General features: G+C 22.3%; 7 protein-coding genes across 7 annotated transcripts; 2 read left to right on the top strand and 5 right to left on the bottom strand.

The window, feature by feature from the left end:
• Positions 1–2,859: 2,859 nt before the first annotated feature.
• SRAE_2000444100 (Signal recognition particle receptor subunit alpha homolog) lies at positions 2,860–4,841 on the bottom strand (the record flags this gene model as incomplete). Its single annotated transcript, XM_024643312.1, has 3 exons — positions 2,860–4,557; positions 4,599–4,682; positions 4,725–4,841. The coding sequence occupies 3 exons, from the start codon at positions 4,839–4,841 to the stop codon at positions 2,860–2,862; spliced, it is 1,899 nt and encodes a 632-aa protein (XP_024508994.1).
• Positions 4,842–5,232: 391 nt separating this feature from the next.
• SRAE_2000444000 (m7GpppN-mRNA hydrolase) lies at positions 5,233–6,777 on the bottom strand (the record flags this gene model as incomplete). Its single annotated transcript, XM_024643311.1, has 1 exon — positions 5,233–6,777. One exon carries the CDS (start codon positions 6,775–6,777, stop codon positions 5,233–5,235), a length of 1,545 nt encoding a protein of 514 aa, XP_024508993.1.
• A 4,357-nt stretch (positions 6,778–11,134) lies between these two features.
• SRAE_2000443900 (Iron/zinc purple acid phosphatase-like protein) lies at positions 11,135–12,925 on the bottom strand (the record flags this gene model as incomplete). Its single annotated transcript, XM_024643310.1, has 3 exons — positions 11,135–11,534; positions 11,577–12,768; positions 12,835–12,925. The coding sequence occupies 3 exons, from the start codon at positions 12,923–12,925 to the stop codon at positions 11,135–11,137; spliced, it is 1,683 nt and encodes a 560-aa protein (XP_024508992.1).
• A 651-nt stretch (positions 12,926–13,576) lies between these two features.
• On the top strand, positions 13,577–13,998 carry SRAE_2000443800 (60S ribosomal protein L39; the record flags this gene model as incomplete). Its single annotated transcript, XM_024643309.1, has 3 exons — positions 13,577–13,728; positions 13,882–13,896; positions 13,995–13,998. The coding sequence occupies 3 exons, from the start codon at positions 13,577–13,579 to the stop codon at positions 13,996–13,998; spliced, it is 171 nt and encodes a 56-aa protein (XP_024508991.1).
• Positions 13,999–14,441: 443 nt separating this feature from the next.
• SRAE_2000443700 (Hypothetical protein) lies at positions 14,442–15,467 on the top strand (the record flags this gene model as incomplete). The annotated part of the gene is made up of 1 exon (XM_024643308.1): positions 14,442–15,467. One exon carries the CDS (start codon positions 14,442–14,444, stop codon positions 15,465–15,467), a length of 1,026 nt encoding a protein of 341 aa, XP_024508990.1.
• A 1,558-nt stretch (positions 15,468–17,025) lies between these two features.
• On the bottom strand, positions 17,026–18,749 carry SRAE_2000443600 (RNA recognition motif domain and Nucleotide-binding, alpha-beta plait domain-containing protein; the record flags this gene model as incomplete). The annotated part of the gene is made up of 3 exons (XM_024643306.1): positions 17,026–17,724; positions 17,779–18,378; positions 18,702–18,749. 3 exons carry the CDS (start codon positions 18,747–18,749, stop codon positions 17,026–17,028), a joined length of 1,347 nt encoding a protein of 448 aa, XP_024508989.1.
• A 3,891-nt stretch (positions 18,750–22,640) lies between these two features.
• Positions 22,641–23,127, bottom strand: SRAE_2000443500 (Hypothetical protein; the record flags this gene model as incomplete). Its single annotated transcript, XM_024643305.1, has 2 exons — positions 22,641–22,981; positions 23,031–23,127. The coding sequence occupies 2 exons, from the start codon at positions 23,125–23,127 to the stop codon at positions 22,641–22,643; spliced, it is 438 nt and encodes a 145-aa protein (XP_024508988.1).
• Positions 23,128–23,539: the final 412 nt, after the last annotated feature.

Below are 23,539 nucleotides of genomic sequence, written 5' to 3'. Positions count from 1 at the left end.
ACATCCAATAATACATAATAATAATATATATCAATATGCCGACATTTAAGAAGAGTAACAATATTAATATATTTAAAAGTTTTTAAGATATGACCTTAAACGGTATATAGAAGAAACTTTCTTGAGTTATTTTAAATATAATTTTTGTATCAAAACTTTTCAAGAGTCATTGACGCAAACTTCTGTAACTTTGATAATTATAAAAAAAAAAAATTATATATATTTAAATGAAAAAAAAAATGGCCTTCTATAGTAATAACTTGACATTTTTATAACTAACATTTCTCTGATATGCCGATCCAGATACCATTTACCCACTTAAAAATATCATTCTATCAATTGTTTATATTTATATATAAAAGAAATATTATATTTAATGGAGTTAATATACCTTTTAAATCATTATCAAATTGAGGGGAATAAATAAAAATGTATGTTAGTGGTACGGTATCAATTTATAAGAAAAAGAAAATGATAATAATGGAACATCATAATTAGTATTTAAAAAGATTTGTATCAGTATTAATAAATTTGTGATGTTGACAATACTCTGTTAAAATAATTGTAATGTGTTAACATCTTTTTCAATCTATTACCTTCATTTTATTTTACCATTAATTAATGGGTAAAATATTATACATGTTTATGAAGAATAACTAAAATCTCTTTTCTTAAATATACTTATTAAAAGTTTATCAGAGGTCGAGGGGGTTCCTAACAAAGATTATATGTTATATTATTATCTAACAACATAAAAACTAATTGGTTACCTGTTTTTTATCAAATAGATCTATCAATGCAAATTAAATTTTATTCATCCTATCAATAAGTAATAATTTTCTCATTTGTTGCGTAAACGTTAATGGATAGTAATTGATCTGATACTGTATATTTACTATTACTTTATTTTCTCATACAAACCATATATATATATATATATGTTAAAAATATTTTATTTTATAATATATATATATTTTTTCTTCTTTTTTATAATAAGATAACCTTTTATTTAATTAACCAAATGAAATGAAAAATAAAAAAAAAAAAATTATTGAAGCTCACTTTCTTTATATATATATATATAAAAAAAAACATGTTACTATCTTGTTACTTATTCATGAAATATGTTAACATTTAATTTAAAAATAACATAATTGACAATCTTTTTATCAAATAGATGTATAATTATATACATTTTATTTATAAATTAAATTAATAGACGTTAAAATCAAATTTTAAAATTTTATATAAAATAAGTGATAAATATAAAGTAAATGATTAACAACTTAATAGGTCATATCCTCATATCTTTTTCCTTAAATCACTATTTAATCATTAGTTAATGATAGAAAATAGACATATATATATAGATAGAAACTATCTTTATTATTCATCATTTAATTGTTTTTTAAACACTCAATTATTAATGATTAACATGACAACTCAATTTACTACACTTAATTCCATGTTTACAAGAACCAGATTTAAACCATCAATTGTCTTTTATAATTCTATTCATTACTAATTATTTTAAACGTCAACAATCTATATATAAATATATATATGTATAAGAAGATAGATCTGTTGGAGATTTATACATATAATGTTATGTTACAAATTAACTTAACAAAAGAGGTTGTTATGAATAATTTTTATAAAATCAAGTAAATTTATTTCTTTTCTATTATTATGAAGAGACATAAAGTTACTGGGATAATGAAAAGCTTCAAGAATAGTACTAATTTACTCTAATCATTCCATTAGCAATCATTAATTTTAATGACTTAAGATTGATGAAAATGATTTGGTAGTAGTTACTTATTACAGTAGTATTAAACCAATGTAAGATAAATGAGAATGGAAATGAAGTCTATTTTTATCATAAAAACTCCCACATATACTTTGCATGTTATTGGCATTGATGAGGATAAAATTGCTTCTGGTATTGGGATGAAGGGAACCCATAATATATCTCAATGAAGCCGGAGGAGAAAAGAGCAATCTAATATTTAAAGACACTCATCATTTGATAAAGTTTACTCAAAATGTAAATTGAGTGCTTAATAAGGTTTCGTATGGTAACACTTTTGAAATTTAATCATCTGTTAGGTACTATATTTATTTATCTTTAGCATTACTAACTTGACACATCAAAGAAAAACTAATTTAGGGAACCATACATATCTATTTTATCTATCCACATATAATCATGAAGTAGATATAAAATATATATATAGATTCTTTAAGTACCACATGATGGCATAATGAATTACCGTACACAACAGTGTCAAGATATGTAATTTATTTTGCATAAATATACATTAATATACATTAAAGGAAAATATTAAAATAAATTCGTTTTTTTTTTACTATTTAAAATATAATATAAATGCTTCTCTTTATTCCATAATTCAAAGGGAAAGTAATAAAACTTTTAAAATGTAAATATAATTAGAATATTTTCTTTAAATATTATTATTAACTTTTTAAAAAATATTATGACTTTACTTTTTTTAATTCTTTTTATCACTAATAACATTTAATATCTTTTTCATGATTTATTCAATTAAATCTATTAAAAAAATAAATAAATATATTTTAATTATAATTTATTTTTTTTTTTTTAAATTAAACAAAATTCATGAACATCTTATTTAATAAATAATATATATATATATTAAAGAAAAATACATTAATTAAAAATTTTTTTAATAATATTTTGAAATAAAATAAAGAAAACAAGAAAGACTTTAAAAAAAAAATTTTAATTTTATAATATAATTTCGTCTAAAATTTATTTTTCTTCAATACACAAATAATTTTTCAACAACCAGGTTTTTTGTTATAATGTTGTTATTCTTAACGAAGTAATGAATTAACAACAGCATTAACATTTAAATTCTTTAAATCAGTATATGTTTGTCCACATCCAACAAAAACAATTGGTTGACCAGTAATATATGTCATGGAAATAGCAGCACCTACTTTATCATCTATAGTATCAAATTTTGTCAAAACAATTCCATCAATTAATCTAGGAACCTGTCCTGGTACTGAATTATCAGCTAGTGCTTGATTAAATTTAACTAATTGATCAACAGCCTCATTACCAACTAATGCTTCACCAACAAAAAGAACTAAGTCAGGTTCATTCATTCTTATAAGTTTAGAAAGTGATCTCATTAATGGTTCATTATCTTGCATTCTACCAGCAGTATCAACTAATACAACATCAATACCTCTTTCAGAGGCTGCCATAATTGCTCCAGCAGCAAGACCAGCTGGATCTTTACCATATCCTTGTTCATATAATTGTACAGAATCTGGATGTAAAGAATTTAAATTTCTCATATGAGTTCTAAGTTGTTCAACAGCACCAGCTCTAAATGTATCACCAGCAGCAATCAAAACTCTATGTCCATTTTCATTAAGCCAAAAAGTAACTTTTGATAAATTAGTAGACTTTCCAACACCATTAACACCACAAAATACAATTACATATGGTCTACCTTCTCTTTTTGCTTCAACAATATCTCTTAATATATCAACACGTCTTTTTGGTGTTAATAATTGTACCAAGCTTTCTCTCATAGCTTCTTTAACAATAGTTTTGACACGATTAAAGGTACCAATTACTTTACCAGTTAGTTTACCACCAACAGATTGGCAAATCTTCTCAGCAGGTTCACTAGCTACATTCTTTGAAATAAGTGTTTCTTTCATTTCTTTTAAAATTGGTTCTATATCATCATCAGTTAGTTGTTTATTTGATATTAACTTCGATAGGGAACTAAACCAACCACTTTTTTTATTTGAATCATTGACAATTTCCTCATCATTATCATTGTCTTCATCACTTCCTTCATCAAGACCAGGAAGATCTCCTTTATAATTACCAACCATAGATCTATGATCTTCAACAAATTTCTTGACTTCCTCATTTTCAAATTCACCATCTTTTAATTCCATTTTTTTACCACCATCTGTTGAATAATCTAAAACTTCTGGAACATCAACATCATTTCCATATCCCCAAACACGTGCTTTTTTTCCTTTCTTTTTTTCATGTATAGAAGGTTGTGGAGGAGAGGAAGGCATTTTTGCTTTACCTTTTAATTTTGCCATCATACTAGCTCTATTTTTCATAACTTCTTCATCAATATCAGATGATGGTGATGCTGGTGTTGAGGAGATAGGTGAAATACTTTTATCAATTGTCTTCTCATTATCAACATTTTCTTTTCCTTTTTTATTGTCCTTCTTTTTAGTTTTATTTTCTTTATTTAACATCATTGATTCAACTGTTTTTTTAGATTTCTCACTTTCTTGAAATGTTCTTGGTTTTTGGTGTATTTCTTCTTGTTTAATAGCCTCTTCCCGTACTCTATTAATAATTTTTTTAAATTCTTTATCAAAATTTTTAAATAATTCTGTATTTTGACTATTTAATAAATTTTTATCATCTAAAACATTTTTATACATATCTCTGAAACGTATTTGTATTTCACTTAATAACTTGTCAGCATAAGTAAGTTGTATGAAACTTTGATATACAACCTTAAAAATAAAAAAAAATAAATTTTTTAAATATAACATACTAAGAAAACAATTTCAAATTCATTATCTAACTTATATTTTAAAGTAACATTATTAGATGAATAATTGTTAAAATTTCCTCTTTCCTAAAATAATTAAATAAAATATTAGTATTATTAAAAAAATACCTGGAGAATAACATTTTGTATAAGATCATTGATTGTTTCTCTAAAATATTGTCCACCCTCCTGAAAACACCACAAAACTATACCTCCTTTACCAAAAATTGTAAAAAGGTCAATCATATTGATATTTAGAAGAATTAATTTATGATAATATTTTAAAGTATTTGATATGAAATTTTAAGAAATACTTTATTAAATAAAATTTTACTTTCTGAATACCAATATTTGTATGTATCAAAACAACGTGGCAGGGGGAATTTTCGTTATAGGAATAACTACAAATATATATATTACCAAGAAAGAAAATAAAAAAAAAATTTTTTTGAACTTCATATACTCTTATACGATAAGTAATTTTAAAAAAAAATAATTAAAATTTTTTTGATTTTAAAAAATTTATTCAAATTTAAAAAATCAAAAAAAAAAATTTTCACAACTCATTTTCGGCCCATATATATATATAGAATATATATAGGATATAACTTATGATGGAAAAAAAAACTTAATAAAGCTATTTTGATCCTTGTGTGTTGTAGAAAATCTTTATGAAATCAATACCAGAATATTGTGGAGTAATTCTAGTTGTCAATTGTTCTTTAGATGAAGGTAAAACATCCTTATTTGACGATAACTTTTTTTCATTATTTTTTTTCTTACTGGTAGTATTTGTGATTCCTCTTTTACCACTACCCTCATTAGTTTCTTGAAATTCTCTAAGTAAATTTGATGAAATTTGTGATTTTGATGGAGAAAGATCTTCCGTTTTCCTACCACTTAATGATTTAGCTTTTTTTGGTGGCTTAATTGATTTATCTAAATTTTTTTTACTCACATTATTTTGAACATTTGTTGAATGATTATTAACTTCCTTTTTATTTTCTTTAATAACAGTATTATTACAAACTTGGGAACTATCATTTTTCTTTTTTTTGCCATCAATTTTTTTTTTATTAATACTTTTAATTGCTGGTGTTACAGTCGTGTTATCATAACCATAATTTCTAAAAAAATCAGCTCCAGTTTTTTCATCTTCCGTCAGAAGATTATTTAACAATTGATTTTGATGAAAATTTGGTTCACCTTTATCCTTATCATTACTTTTTCCTGTACTATATGATGATATATTATTTGTTTTCCTTGGTGTTCCACATTCAGATTTTGAGTAAACTTTTTTATATTCTATATTTTCTTGTGATATATCTCTTTTTACAGGTTTGAAAGCAGAAGATCTTGATGGTCTTATTTCAACATTTCTTTTCATAGTCATGCTACTATTACAATTATTTGAAAATGTATTAACATCAGCATGAGGATTTCTTAATTTTCTAATTACATTTTTTAACTGTTTTACAAAAGGCAATATAAGAAAAAAATTTCCTGGTTTTCCATCGCATAAAGCTGCATTCTCAAAATCATCCTTACTATTTGGTAAAGCATTAATTAACAACCATTGAATTTTTTTAATTTCATGTCTTGCTTTAGGTTTAAATTTAAAATCTAATGGAATGCCAGTGACTAGGTAAAGACGGCAACTAGATTGATTAATTTTAGCATCAAAAAAGATATTTTTATGTATATGACTTGAACAGTCAAAACCTGTCTCTTCATATGTCTCTCTAATAGCACAATCAACTAACTCTTCATTTTGGTTTATTTTGCCTTTTGGAAAACCAAAATTTTTGGAGGAAGAATACATGGATAAAACTAAACAATATTCAAGACTTGAATCAACTATAATTGTACCACAAGTGGGTATATTTTTTTTATATTCTCTAAATACTTCCAATGCATTATGTGATTGATCTTTGAAATGTTGAAGAAAAGGTGAGTGATTAATTATATCCACTGTAAATGTATGAAATGGTTTACTCTTCAAATGGGGATTTGAAGGAAGTGTATGGTCAACATACGTCCACCAGGCCTGTTCGATATGAAACATAACCCGTACAAGATCATTAACTTCATCTTCCTCTATAAAATTTACAAAACGAAATAATAAATCATCCAATGCATCTTCATATGTGCTAAAATGTCTGTTTTTATTTGTAAGTGCCATTTTAAAAATATATTAGCCTTCAATATGATTTGTTTATTTATTTCTTGTTAATAACAGCTAATAAGCTTTTAATACTATAGACGTTGTGAGAAATAAATATATATCATAAATTCTAAAATAATAATAAAAATTATTATCAGTCACATGGTTAAATAAAATATAAAGGCTTCTAAAGACTATGATAAAGAAATACAATTTATATGACTATAACAAAAAAAAAATGTATAATTATAAAGTATTACACATGTATATGTAATAAACATCTTATTTATGTACTATCAATATCTTTTTACTTCTAACAAAATATTGTTAAAAAAAAAAGGTAACAGAAAAAAAAATCGTTAAATAAAACTTGGGTTAAAAGATACTGTGAAAACCTTAGTTATAACTTGGTAAATAAGAAATAAAATAAAAGAAACAAAAAAAAAAGTAGATGACTAGAAAATGTCAATGAAATATTTTTATAAGAGATACGCAAACCTATAAAATTGGAATAGTATTCCTTCTATTTTTTTCAATCATGTAAAAATGACGATTTCTTAAAAATGAAATTCTTAATTATATATAGATAAAATTGGAGTTAGTTAGAAATATTTTGAAATTTTTAAAATTAAAAAAAACATTTTTACAGGGTAAAAAAAAAGAATTAATTACGAAAAACAAAACTTTTTTAGAAAAAGAAATTTGATCTTTACATAGATATTGTTTCAAAATTGCAAAAAATTTATTTTTTTATGAGAAACATTGACTTTTTTATCAAATAATTTTAAAATTGCAGTGCCCTTTTTTTTAAAAGAAATTTTTGTTGAAATTAAAAAACTTTTCTAAGTATTATTAATTATCTATTGAATGATTATAAATTTATTATGTTCACTAATTCGTGTGATAATCATAAAAACAATTGTTTTTAATTTTCATTTAAATACAAGTATAATTAAAATAGCTATCTATTTACATATTATTTTAAAAAATACAATGAAATTTTTCTAGAAATTGTCTATGATAACTACTCTCAAAGTTTTAATAACTGACTAAATTAGTTATAACAAGAATCTTTAAAATATTATTATTAGTAAAATTTGTCAAAATATAGATAAACAAATTAGAATGATAAATATAATAATTTATTTATTTTTAAAAAATAATCCAGTTGATGATTGGAATAATTTTAATATAAGCATGATTATTTTCATAGAATAAAATGTCAGCATTTATATTTATTTAATACTTCTTAGAGATTGATATACTTTGATAGCCATCTTTAATCACTACATTTTAGTAACTGCCTTGTTTTAAACTATGATACGCCTAGAAATTTGAGTCGTTCATTTTAAAAATAAATTTTAGCAGTGTAGTCAATGAAACAAAAAAAAAACTGAAATCATGCTATCTTATTTTAAATACTGTTTATTAATAATGAATAATTGAAAAGATAAGAGATACATATTTATTTTATTCCAAATAATAATATTTCCAAATTTAATATACTTTTGATTAGAAAAACAGGATGTTCGGAAGTTTTAAACATCTTTATTTTTAATAAAATGTTTTAATTTATTAACAAAACTTTTAAAATTTCAATGTTTATAATATTTTAAAGCTAGATTATTATATTATGATTAAAAAAAATTATATATTTATTTTTTAATAATTCTTTTGAAATTTGGATGTTGATATATTTTATTATGAAAATAACAAATAGTTATACAAATTTTTTCGACATTTGAAGAAAATACATATAGATCCATTGTAATAAATTAAAATAGTTTTTATAAGAACTATTATTATTTTCAAGTATTGTTGAAAAATTATTTTTGAAAAAATAAAAACAAATTTAATAGTTTTTTAATAAAAAACATTTATGATAAATGTATTATAGTATTCTTTATATTTTCCAAAAACACAAGACAATTTATTATCATCATGAAAATAAAGATAATATGAAATTTCACGTTGAAATATAAATTTGTATAAATAATATATAATATAAAATAAATTACTATTATTTGTATAAAAAATTTGCATTTTTTTATAAAAAAAATATTTTTTTTATTTTTTATTTACCATTTAAAATTTAACGACCCATTCAACAATATAATATTGATATTCTGAATTTATTAAATATGAATGTATGTATATAATGTTATTAATAACTTTTTATAGTAGTTGAATTTGTGAAACAAATATTATAAGTTATTATTAGTTTAATATTTTTTAAAAGAAGATTAAAAAAAATAAAGTAGTTATACAATTTAAAATTATTTTATTAAATAAGTACTTGATTGTATATAATTAATATTATGCTTCACAATATTGATAACAAAAAAAAAAGTATTTTAAAAATATGATGTTTAAAGTATGAATTTTTATTAGATATTAACTACAATTTGTTTTATAATATTTTAATAAATATCAACAGAAATTGTTATTTTTATAATACCATCAGTTTCTTTTAGATTTATCTATTCTAAGGGTAGATAATTCAAAATTTATATTTCAATGATCAGAATTTTAATTACTTCATTGCTATTGATAAAATTTATTGTTTAAAAATATATTACACTGTTACGATTTTTACGATTAAAAGTACAATTTGTACTATGAAATGCGCAAACAATAGATCATAATAATAAAAAAAAATTGAAAATAACTTTTTTCTATAATATTTTGTGTATATTAAATTTTCTTTTTAAAATTTATACATCTAATTATAATTATTAGGGAAATTGATTAAAATTATTAAAATATTATTGACATCATCTATATGTTGTTATTTTATTTTAATGGAATAAATTCTTTTAATTATAAAAAAATAAAATAAATAATTATAATGTGAAAATTTTATAAAAATTTTTATTTTTTTTTATATAGTTAAATTTTAGTTATTATAAATACTTTGCCAATTCAAGTATAATAATATTTAATTTTATACAAACTTTCACATAAACTAATGCAACAATAATTTATAAAAAAAATGTGACTATTAGAAAATTTAATACTTTTAATTTTTGATTGTGTGTAACATTTTTGTCAAAAGTATAAAATAATGTAGTAGTAAATTTTACAATTTTATCAAAAACAATGAAAGGTACATGTGGATTAATAGATTCAACTTGACTTAAAGTAGCGTAAACTTTGTAATAAATTTTATTTATAGTATATAAACTTTATCAACAATATAAAAAACTAATTAATATGGTTTATTTTAAATAAATTTAGAATTAACAAATAATACATTTTTCATATTATAATCAATCATATTATTAAGGTTAATATTACTGTAAAAAAATATAAAAATAGTGATGCTAATTATAATAAAAAGGTTCATTTAAAAATTAATATAAATAACTCTTTAAAAATAACTAATAGTTTTTTTTTGGTATATTTCATGATACTAAGAAATTCCTGATCGTTAAAATGTTACTTCTGGTTACTAATTGTGTATTGTATTATTTTCTTAATTTAAAAATAATTAAAATAACAAACTTGCTTTATAACTTATTTTTAACTTTCTAACTAAAAATATGCAAAATTACAAAATGAAACAAGTATTTGGAAATGTTCATTTTTTATTATTAAAAGTAAGCAACCAAAATTATCGATAGTATTAATTCAATAAAAACTTTTTTTTACCATATTTAATTTAAAAATATTTATATTTTTTTAATTAATATTTAATTATGACAGTATTTAAAATTTATAAGCAATATGTTAACATTTATAAAGATAAAAAATAAATAAATATTTCTTCGTTAAACAAACATAAATTTCTAATAAATTACTTTGCACTAGTTAAACATAACCAAAATTATTTAATTGTTAAGCTTTAAAATAATATTTACACGATAAAAATACTATTTCTGATATATAAAATTTCAATAATATTTTAAAATAAATTTTTAAAAATTTTTTTAATTGATTTCAGTTATGCTAAATTATTTTTATGATATATTTATTAGCATTGTTATCAAATAATGATAATAAAATTTTATTTTAATCTAGATAAAAATAATGATTGTGAATCATATATATTAATCTTTTAAAAAATTTGTTTATTAGATTTTTATCAAAAATGTAATTTTTTATTTTTATTTAAACTTATTTTTTGTTATGAATAATTTTATATTAAGAAAAAAAAAAAAGAAATATATACATTAAGATTTAGCACATCATTTAAATTATTATTCAATATTTATAGTTAATGTTTTGTGTTTACACATCAATATATATTAATGTATATAAACAAAAATTAATTACATTTGATTTATTTTTATTTTAATATAGCAAATTTTAAAACTGTCATCATATTATATTTATTTAAAAAAAAAAAGTTATCTCTAACACTTACTTGGAAAAATTACATATTTAATATTGCACAAATAATTACTACACCTGCAAAATATAATATTGAAATTGAAGGATACCTTGAAGTAGCACTTTCATTAATATGAATAGTAATTTTTTTAGTGGTACTTCTATTTTGAATTAATCTATCTTCATATAGAGACATGTTGGTATTATCGAGACACCAAAGTAATATATTTGTAGGCTTCAAATATGGATAATTTGGTTTACTCAATTCAAATGGTTTATAAATACCTTTTGGTGTATCATTTGTTTTTTTATCCATAGTGTAACCAATATCTTTGACTATTGTAAAAGAGTCAATAATATGATCATCTTTTGAACTTATATGTGAAACATTTATATGAGTAAAATTTAAAACATGAACTAAGGTATATCCAATTTGATTAGAACTATAAGAAGATTTTTTTAAAAATTATTTTAAAATATCTTACCTAAAAACACCAAAAGGTAATACTGTGTTATTATCTACTTCATCTTCAACAGTACAGCGTAGACAGCCACCAGAGCCCGATAAAACATATGTTGTTGCTGGTGGATTATGATATATATTATCTTTATATTCATAAACTGTTCTATTATAAACAGGATAATTTCTTTGATAAATATGTTCATGTCCATAAAACACTAAATCTACATTATAATCGTGGAAATATTCTTCAAGACCAGGCATATCGTTGTAACCTCTTCGTATCATTGAATTTTCATATTCATTACATTCATCAACATGATATTTTGTATAGCAATATAATGGTCGATGAAGATAAGCAATTGTCCATGGATGGTTTTCCTTATCTTTTTTAATTCTTTCTAATTCATTTTTTAACCATTTACCTTGCCTTTTTATAGGATCAGGTCCATAAACAGCATAAAAACCATAAATTTCAGATGAGAGAGCAATAAAATTTATTGGACCTATAGTAAATGAATAATAATGATCCAGATCAGATGTTTTATTAGCTTCAATTGGCATAGCAAATCTTTTTTCATAATGTGAAAAACCATAACAGTCAAATTCGTGATTTCCATCTATAACCATATAAGGTACATATGCTGCAATTGGTTCTATTTGTCTCATAAAATCATCACCAATTAAACCATCATCTTTTTGTAGTTGATAAGCAATATCACCAATATGTAAAATTAATTGACATTTTTTTTCACTAACAGCTTTTGTAAGAGCAATGATTGTAAAATTTTTTCCAGCATCCATATCACCAAGTACACATATTTTTATATCATTATTAGAATTAGAAGGAAATGTATGAAAATGAAATATTTTACTCCATGTAGAACCATCACCCACTTTATAATAATAGGTAGTGTCAAATGATAAATCAGTTAAAATAACTTTATGAAAATAACGTGTAATATTTCCTGTCATATGTTTAAATACTTCTGTAGAACCTGATTTAGTTAAATTTAAAGTTTTATTATTAACTCCATATGCAACTGTTGGTGTTTTATTCATTGCAGATAAATCAAAAAATGTTACCCATGATACCATTAATGATTGGTAGTCTTTAGCTAACGAAATATGAACTTGTTGATGTCCTTCGCTGAAATTGTTATTTTTTTCAGCTGTAGTTTCAAAAAATAACAAATTTAAGCTTATAAAAAGAGCAACTACAAGCATTATTATTATAATAAAATAATAATATAAAACTACTCTGATTTTTCGTAACACTTTACCATTTTTATATGGTTTCTGTTCTTCAAGCATAAATTCCGCCCTATTACATTCATCTAGTAAAGGCTCTTCCTCTTCTTCATTTCCATTCATACCTCAAATTTATAAAAAAATTGAAAAAAAAAAAACTTATTTTAGAGAATTATGGTTATTTAATTAGAAACACTAATATTTATATTGTCTTAAAAAAAACAGTTTGTAAATAGATTTAACAAAAATGCTAAATGATTAGCATAATTCTTTTTAAAAAACTAAAATTTATTATACAAAAAAATATTAATTTAAAAAAAAAAAAATTTTTTTATTTTAAGCAGTGGATATTATTAAAGAATAAGCATTATATAAACTTTATAATATTTCTGTTTATATATTGATATAAAACTTCTATTTACACTTTTCTATTATATTTAAATAAATTTTATTTTTTGATCAAAATAAATACACAAATAAAAACACAATACCGTATTGTTTTTAATATTGTCAGAATCAAAATATTAATTTTTTTATAAAAAAAATAGGCTTCTAACAAGTGGTGACATTTTACAAATACATCTCTTATCACGATTGTTAACTAGATAAACTATCCCAATTTTACTAAATTTTAAAGAAACAATTTTTTTACCCAATTATTTGTTTTTAAATATTACCAACTTTTTTTTTTCGTTATTCTTTTAATTTTAATTTTAAATATTATTTTTATTTTTTATAATTAACTTTAAATATTAATTTTCATTTAGGTTTATTATGTCTTCTCACAAGACATTCATTGTTAAGCGTAAACTCGCTAAAGCTCAAAAGCAAAATCGTCCACTTCCACAATGGTTCCGTATGAAAACTGATAACAAAATCAGATACAACGCCAAACGCCGTCACTGGAGAAGAACAAAATTGAAGTTGTAAGCGTGCTAATTTTGAGCACAAAAATGGCTGTTTTAAATGAGGAGAAAATTGAATATTATAGAAAATACTAAAAAAATCCTACTATTCTACTTCAATTTTTTTTTTCTATATCTATTATATTACTAGAAGTGAATAATATATTTAAACAGACATTTTATTGTTTTGTTATTGATTTTTTATGCTTATGTCTGTAAGCTAATAAATAATGTTGCTAAAGTTTAATTGTTTTATAATTTTATTTTTTAATTATACTTATAGAAAGTTAAACAAGAAATTTCTTTTGTGAAAAATTCTTTTAACATTTATAATTTAAATAAGTTGAAAAGAAAGTATTAATTAGAAAGATGTAAAAATTTGGAAGATATTATACATGATTCTATCTATTTACATTTCTTAGTTAATGTTAAATAATCAAAATAGAGTTATATATTAAAATATTTTTTTTTCTGATTACATTTTCATTATTAAATTGGTGTAAATTAAATAAACAGATAATGATAAAAAAATTTTCACTTTTTAATTTTTGCTTAAGTCTTCTAACAAAAAAAAAAGAGCTTAACAAAAGAGAAATATAAAAGATGTACTTTGATATTGTATTAAAAAAAACTAAATCATTTTACAAAAATCTTAATGTAACTAAGCCGCCAAAATGTCTTATTCTATACTTAACTAATTTTTTATGTTCATAGAAATTTATATAATTAAAAAAATGAATTTTTTATGCTTGTTAACTTTTGTTTTATGTATTATTTCATCAAATTTTATACTTTCAACGACAAATATTAGACTTTTGGATTGTGAAAACTCTGGTATGGAGTATGTTGAAGTTTCTGGAATGAATTGTTTAATGGATAGAAATTTTTATGAAGAAGATGTTAAAATTGTTACATACGATCGTTTTAATGATAGATGTTTGGTTTCAAATGAAAGGGTTCTTGTGTCAAAAGATTATGTTATTATTTTGTCTACCAATGAATCTTACTATATTAATTCACCACAATGGTCTGATATTCCATCATGTTTTAATAACATTACAAAATATCAAGTATCTTATTTATTTGAGAATATGTTTCTTTTAAGAAAATTAGAGAGTATTAAAAAAGCTGTTGGAGTTGGTGGTGAAGAATTGTTTGAAAAAATTTGTAATAATATTAACTATAAATTGGTTAATTTTTCATCTAATAGTCGTGAAGAACATAGAAATATTATAAGAAATTTTTTAAGAAGATTTGATGTTGATGGATATGTATTTAATAATAAAGGTTATTCAAAAAAATGTAAAATTGTTCAGGGAATTAAGAAGTATGAAAAAAAAGAAGTATTTGGGAAATGTTATAAAGAAATGCCTATAATTGTGGATGGACAAATAAAATTTACTAGTAATATGATTGATATTCAAAATATAGGAACTCTTGTAGATTGCGCAACAAAAATACCTTTATTTTATGAAAATAATCAGAATGATTATATTGAAGATAACATAGAATGTTCAACCACTTTTGATTCAACTAAATTTGATTTTAAAGAATATTCTTTGGTTATTTTTTCAGTTTTAGCAACATTTCAATTATTCAGTATCATAATATTTATTTTTGCAACAATTTCATATTTTAAAAAATATAATCAATTAAATAAGTTAAAAAAATTAAATAGAGAAGTATCTTTGATTCTATTTAGTAAAAGTAATTCTCTTTGTAAAGCGAGAAACAATACAAATTCCATTCAATATTTGTAATTTTTATTTTATTTATTTTATATTTTTGCATATATCTTTTTTTAAAAATGGAAATTTTTGTTGTTATTCTATTTTTTTCCGTTTTTAAATATTTAATACTTTTTATACTGATTGTAAAGATTTGTATAACAAAAATATTTTTGTGTTTATAAAATACATTTTAATAAACAATTATATTAGTATTATGATTATGTATAATTTTAAAGTTTCAAGTGATTAATGATAAATTTAATAATTGATTATAAAAAAGTTATGAAAATGATTTGAATAAAAATAGTTTTCAAAGACGTCAAAATATAAAGAAAAGACAAATATACAAAAAATTAAATTTATTAAAATATTAAATTTAAGAAAATGTCTATAAAAAGTAAAGTTAAACAATATTTACATAAAATATATTTTAAATGTAAAAATATGTGTTATAAAATAAAATAGAAGTAATAAACATTACAAAATGTTTATAGCATTTATTAGTTCTTTTATAATATCTTTGTAATAAAAAAAATCAGAAAGTTTTATCTAAAGTAGATTAGAAATTATTATTTATGCTTAATAATTTTATAATAAAAATTTACCTTTGTATATAAAAAAAATTATAATTTGTAATTTACTACAACTTTAGAAAGAAGTAGTTTTTACATAAAATGATAACTTTGTATATACGTTTGTGGTAATTGACAATCTAAATGATAGGAAAAAAACAATAACTTATTAAACTTATGATGAAGTTAATTTTCGTTAACACTTTAGAGTTTGACTATTTTTTAAATACAATTTTGTTCTCCACATTGCAATATTATATCTTTACGTTCTACCTATTTAAATTAAAATATAGAAACATTTCATTTGTAAATGATGATTGCAATAAAAAGAATTCCATTTTTTAAAAAATAAAAAAAGCAATATTGATATTATTGTAAATAAATTTGACATTCTTTTCATTTTTCCAAATTTGGAAATGATAAGACCTTCGATTCAGATAAATATCCAAATTTCCTGTACATATGTGTTATATAAATATTGTATAAAAGCATTTAAAAGTCCAGATAAGTTGAGGTATCAAGTAGGTTTAAATGTTATACAATTCTCTTATTTCAATTAATACATAAAAGAGTTTTAGAAGAATCAAAAAAAAATCTGTAGCTAAATAGTTCCGTTAAATTCATTCTACAGAAACAATATCACATATTGATCCATTGTTCTAAATCTTTAAAAAAAGTTAAAATTAATTTATAACATTAAGTCAGGACCAAAGGATCCTTAACCTTACAAATTAATGAAATTAAAAAACTTACCGACTAATGATTTAGAATAAATCCCACCAACTCCAAAATTATATATAAATTATCCATAAATACAGGAAGAAGTATATTATTGACAAAAGCTTCTTCCATTAGATTTTATTAAGATTGTTATAAGTTTTACAAAAAACATATACAAATGTAAAAAAAAAAAATTAAAGTTTTTAAATTGAATTGATGCAAAAATTGCAACATAAATAATCATGAGATACATATACAACAACAACAAAGTGAGTAAATATTAATTATATAGAAAGTTAAAATCCGCCACGACTAGCACCATTCCATCCTGGGTTGTTGGGTACATTGTTTCCCCATTGGCTACCACGAACATTTCCACCACCTGGAGTTGATTGTCCTTGGTTCCAACTAGTATTGCCTGGATTCCAATTTCCACCTTGTGGTTGAACACCACTTCCGTAGCCATTCATATTCCAGCTACCATCATTACCACCCCATTGATTTCCATAACCACCTTGTGGAAAACCTCCAGCACCGTATCCACCATGACCTCCAGCACCCCAATTTCCTGGTCCTCCCCATGGGCCACCTTGTTGATAACCATATCCTTGGAAATTATCATTACCTCTAAAGTTTCCACCTTGGTTTCCATTATTTCTACTATTGAATCCGCCATTATCACGACCGCCACGATTCGCTCTATTTCCCATAGACTCACTACGACGACCTTGTTTATTTGGAACTCCGTTCAAACCATGGTTTGTACCACGACGTTTCATACCTCCAGCAGATCTACGATCACGGCTATTGCCTGATTCATTCATTGCAGATCTATTCATCTCTTCACGGCTTACAGCTTTTTTTACATCACAACGTAAATCATTAATCATATGACTTTTAACAAGAACACATTTATCTACACAGTCGTAATCATCAAAAGTGACGAAAGCAAATCCACGAGGTTTTTCGGTTTGCTTATCGTTTATAATTTCAGTCTAGAAATTTATAAATATGTTAAAAATAAAAAAAAAAATACAAATATATCTTACCTTAAGAACATTTCCGAATTTTTTAAAATGTTCAGTTAACATTTCTTCTGTATGAGACTCTCTAATTCCGGAAACATAAAGTCTCTTAGATGAAAGATTGGCATCACCACCTTTAGATTGATCTCTTGGAACAGCTCTTTTTGTGTCAACAACTTTTCCATCAATATTATGAGGTCTGTTCACCATTGCCTTATCAACATCTGCCTGGCAGACGTATGTCACAAAACCAAATCCTCGCGAGCGCTTAGTACTTGGGTCACGCATAACAACACAATCCAAAATATAACCACCCCATTGTCCAAAAAATTCTTTAAGCATATCTTCAGTGGTATTTGCTGTCAATCCACCAATAAAAATTTTTCTAAAATGTTCCGGTTCAGTTGGTTCTGGTGGTTGCTCTCCAGTTGGACCATTGGCATTCTCACTCTTCTCCTCAGTCTTTTCTTCTGCTGGTGCACCAGTAGCATTTCCGTTAGTCTCTTTTGTTACATTTTCAGTTGTATCTGGTGCAGTAACGGATTTTTGTTCTTCTTGTGCAATACTAGTTTTATCCTTTATATCACATTCTTGTTTTACAGTTACCTCAGCTGCAACGGCAACCTAAAAATAAAAAAAAAATGTAAGAAAATTAGTTTTTCAAAAATTGCTATATAATTAAGTATAAATATATTAATTCCTGAAAGAGAGTTGAAAATAGAGGTAATAATGAAAGTGATGTTGACATAAGCTTCGTATTTACTTTCAAGTCCAACTTTTCCTCTGCTAGAATTCTAATCTACATTCCAAATAAATAAAATACTTCTCTAATGTTCTCTATTTTATATTTCAATTCACAATCACAATTACCCCCTAGAATAACACAAACACAATCATCATTCTCTCTTTCTACCTAAATTGGCTAAAAATCTTAACAATTTCCTTACAGATGGATCTTGAATAGTATCTTGAGTATTCCCTGCAGACATTGTCATATCCTCAAAAATCTGTATGTGTGTGTTGTCTGTTTAAAATAGTTCTCAACAGTGTAAGCAACGTCAATTATACTTATACTGTTAACAATACAAAACTACTGACGAAAAAATGTAATGTCAGTGCTATCAGTTATTACGTATTTTTTTTGAGTCGATAACAGCTAAATAATTTATGAGCTTTTATCAAGAAAGAGAGATTTGATGAGCTCTAAAAAATGGCCAAAATGAACCACTAATGTAAATCTAAAATTAAGTAAATCAGTAATAATGGCACATTAAATTGGAATGTCAACTATATTGGTAAAAGTCGGGATAGATAGTAGATATAGTAAATAATTTTTATGTTGTATTATTAAAAGTAAAAATTACAAGTATATAGACAATTTGTAATGAAAATACAACAAACTTAACTTATTTTTATACTATAAATAATAAATAAACTATTTTCAGTAACTTACAACAAAAAAGCCAACAAAAACGATCTAAGTACAGTGGAACTAAAAAAAAAAACTAAAATGCAGTTACATAGTATTTGGAAAAGTAATACTAAATACGAATTGACCGCAGCGCAGCGGATTATCGACTGGTGGTGCGGAGCTGTATTGGTCAGAGGCATAATAATAAATATAAAAAAAGTAGGATAACATTTGATAGCGACACAACTAAGCACATTCGTTCAAGTATAAATTATTAAGAGCCTCACTCATTAATACAATGAAATGAATGTGTTCCACCATCTAGTGTGGCAGTGTTATATTATCCTAGGTCATTGGAAAAGTGCATCTATAATAGTTGTAAAGTACTATTTAGAACTTTTCTTACTTACAAAAGATGTAGATCATTTTATGAAATCCAACAAAATGTATAATAGATAATTACATAGGAACATTTTTTTAAACTTTTTAAAAAGAAGAAAAATAAGCTTATCACAAAAAGGTTTAGTGTATTAACAAAAAAAAAGTCTTTATATTGGCGTTGCAATAAAAATTGGGAAATTTCTATTTACTGCAACGTTAGAAATTAAAGATTTTTATAGGCAAAAATTTATATAAGTATGAAAAAAAAAAACTTATGATAAACGTTTCCTATGTTAAAATTTTATAAAGATTAATTTTGAAATTGGATATAATAATTTGGAGTTAAATAAAAATTTATAATAATTCAAAACATTTTAAAATTCTAAAACTTATAAAAAAGCATTTTTCAAGAAAAAAAAAACTTAAGGGTAATTTTATTTTCTATATCTTGAGTACTACATAATATCATTATTATATTTTTCGTTCTTAAAATACTTTGAAATATCTTTAAAAAAATTCAACATTTTTATATCTTTTTTTTATTTATGATTAGTCATAACTTATTAAGACATAATTTTTTAACATGAAATAGAAGACAAATTTTGCAGTCTTTGATTCTCTTTTAAATAAAATAACTACCATCAAAAATGGACAATTTGTTCATGAAATATAGACAAAAAAATACCAAAATAATTGTTAGTTGCAAAAAGTATTATTTGAAAATGTTTAATTGTAAATTTTTAAGAGAATGATTATTTTTTTTTCAGGATAATCAAAGTGTCTAAACTGTTATTAAAAGAAAAAAGAAATAAAACAAGAACTTTCAATTTTTAGTCGTAAACCAAAGGCATACATTTTTCTTCATTTATTTACAATTGATGAGAAGATTTATGTTATTTTTTTTTAAAAAAATAAGATTAATTAATTAATTAAAATGATAAAATATTTGTTAATATTATTAACCAAAAATGTATTAAAATAAAGCTGGATTTTTTTTGGTAATAGTACGAATCTGGATTTATTCATAGATCAATTTTTACAGAAAGTTATTATTATTTATGAGATTTGATACTTTTTATTTAAATTGTAAAATACAAAAATTATTTGAAATTCTTAATAAAAAAATAAAACAAAAGTGAAACTTAAATCACATATTTGAAAAAAGTATAAAAAATTTCAATATCAGCATTGAATTACGATATACTTTCAGTTTGGATAAAACTTAAAAAAAATAATAAAAATGTATCTAAGAATGGTTGTGAGAAAAAATATATTACTCTCAAAAATGAGCCTTCAGTTTTATATGATTTTCTTTAAACTTCTTTATGTAATATTATGTTTCTTTTCAAGAAAATTTTATTTCCTTGCCTTTAAGTATCCAAAGTACATATAAATAAGTAAGTAGTGTTTTAAAGTAAAAAATGAATTGTTAAAATAAATTTAAAATTAAAGTACTATTGTATTTTGTCATAAAAATTTTTAAAATAGGGTAATTTTTTATATAAATTTTTTTGTTTAATTTTTTATAAATGTATTGAGTATTTTAATAGAGATATTTTAATTTTGTACTAGAAAAAAAATTCTTTTTTACTATTATTAAAAAATTGTTATTGTTATATGATGATAATACATTTTAGTAGACATTTTAAAAAAAAATAAATATCAATATGACATTTACTTCTAACACAAAATTAAATGATAATTTTTATATAAAAAATGGCAAAATATTTATTAAATTTATCATAATAATTATTCTTGTTTTTAAAATGATAACAAAAATTTACTATTATGGTTAATTTACTATTTAATTGTATTTGTCATCTTATTTAATGCCGGAAACATAATCATTTAAATATTCACTTAAATTGCATGAACTTAAAATGTACTTATATTCATCATTCTTCAACCATTAACATAATATTTCTAACGTTTTTTTCATGATCAATAGCTGATTATGATTATCAGTTGAAATTTAAATTTCTTAAGTTGTTTATTTTTAAAATTTTGTTTAAAAATTGAGAAAAAAAAATGCCTTTATTAAATTTACACTTTAATAATTGTCAATTAATGTATAATCATTTTCTTATTATGATAATATGAAACAAAATAAATTGTTTAATAAGTTTTTTTCTTTTTTATCAACATTTTTTTTCTATAACAAAAAAAATATTATTTTCAAATGAAATTTTAAAAATATTTTGAAATTATATCCATTTAAACTACTATGTACTATTCTAATTTTCTTTTCTTTAAAGCTTAAAAAGTTAAGTTAAAAAGGTAAATATGTAAGTTTTGCTTATAAAAAATATGGTGTTTAAATTTTAAATATACATTTTTTTTAATAAACAAAAATAGGATAAAAAATAATATTTAAAAAAATGTTGCACTACTAATGCTGTGTATAAAATTAAAAAAACTTAAGGAATAGATCAAGTAACAATCTTTGAACTTGAAATTAAAACATTATTTATAGTAAAAATGAAAAATAATTAAAAAATGTTTTGTCTATAAATAATAACAAAATGCCTTTTATTTAGAATTATTATAACACATTTTATTATTTAAGTACATATATTATAAAAAATATTTTTAAAAATGAAATTTTTTTTATTAAACTAGTAATCATAATATTTTAATTAACTTGTTTCACAAATTATGCTTTTTGATATTACAAAAAGAAAATTAAAAAAGAAAAATAAAATTATTAAAAAATTTATTAAAATATATTTTCAAACTTTTGTCACTACAATCATTTTATTGTAAAGAAAAAAAAATTTATATGATGATCAAGATGATTTAATAATTTGTCTTCTGATAAATAAATGAGTTCAATAAAATATTAACTAAAAAAGTTTGGAGATCAATCTATGACTACTAACAGATAAAATATTTTTACTTTCCAGAAAAATATGTCTCTTTGAAGCACTTTTTACATGACTTTTGTATATCTTGATTTAATGGGATTCATATTAGTGATCGGGAAACAGAGTAACAAAGAATATAAAGGAAATTAATTATTCATAAAAATTGCTATATACTTTCTTTTGAACATTTTCTAACTATATTGTATTATTGTATATCTTTTTTTTTTGATTTAATGATATCTTAAGAAAGCTAAATATCTGTTTCCAAATTTAGAATTTCTTTTTTTTAATCCAAACCCTTCACCTTCAAGACTATCCAATGCACGTTTTTTAAATCCAAAGTCAGATCCCTCAATTGAATCAAGAGCACGTTTCTTTAATCCAAATCCTTCTCCTTCAAGACTATCCAATGCACGTTTTTTAAATCCAAAATCAGATCCCTCAATTGAATCTAAAGCTCTTTTTTTTAAACCAAATCCTTCTCCTTCAAGACTATCCAATGCACGTTTTTTAAATCCAAAATCAGATCCTTCAATTGAATCTAAAGCTCTCATTTGTCTACGTAGACCATCTAAATATGAAATAAAAAAATTTTGTATTTAAAAGAAAAAAAAACATACATTCTGGATAGTATGCAGATATGACACTAGAACAAATAAGAAAAGTTAAAAAGAGCCTTAAAAAATTTTTAGAGATACAGTAGCTCTTTGTCATCATTCTTTTGTTTGTAAATTTTCTAAAAAAAAAAATAAAAAATAAAAAATTATCATGATATAAGTAATATAACTGAAATACAATTGAATAAAATCTATTTATATATTAAAAAATATAATAATAAGATATAAAAATAAAAGAATAATATTTATATAATCTAACTATTATGATTAGTCAATGCATATAAATTAACCAAGAAATAATAGGTTTGTGATAAAAATGTAATTCTAATATCCCAAGATATCCATTTATATTAATGTTGTTAACATTTTATAATTAAGAAATGATAATATCTTTTATTTTATAACCATTTCCATTAAAATTATTAACTATTCGTAACACCCACTGATTAAAATTGAGACTTCAAGTGTTATAGTAACACATAAATATATACAATAAGTCCAAAACGCACAAG

This window comes from Strongyloides ratti (assembly GCF_001040885.1).
Source record: "Strongyloides ratti genome assembly S_ratti_ED321, chromosome : 2".
Lineage (NCBI taxonomy): Eukaryota > Metazoa > Nematoda > Chromadorea > Rhabditida > Strongyloididae > Strongyloides > Strongyloides ratti.
The sequence above is the reverse complement of the archived record's forward strand: the minus strand, read 5'-3'. Positions and strand labels throughout refer to the sequence as shown.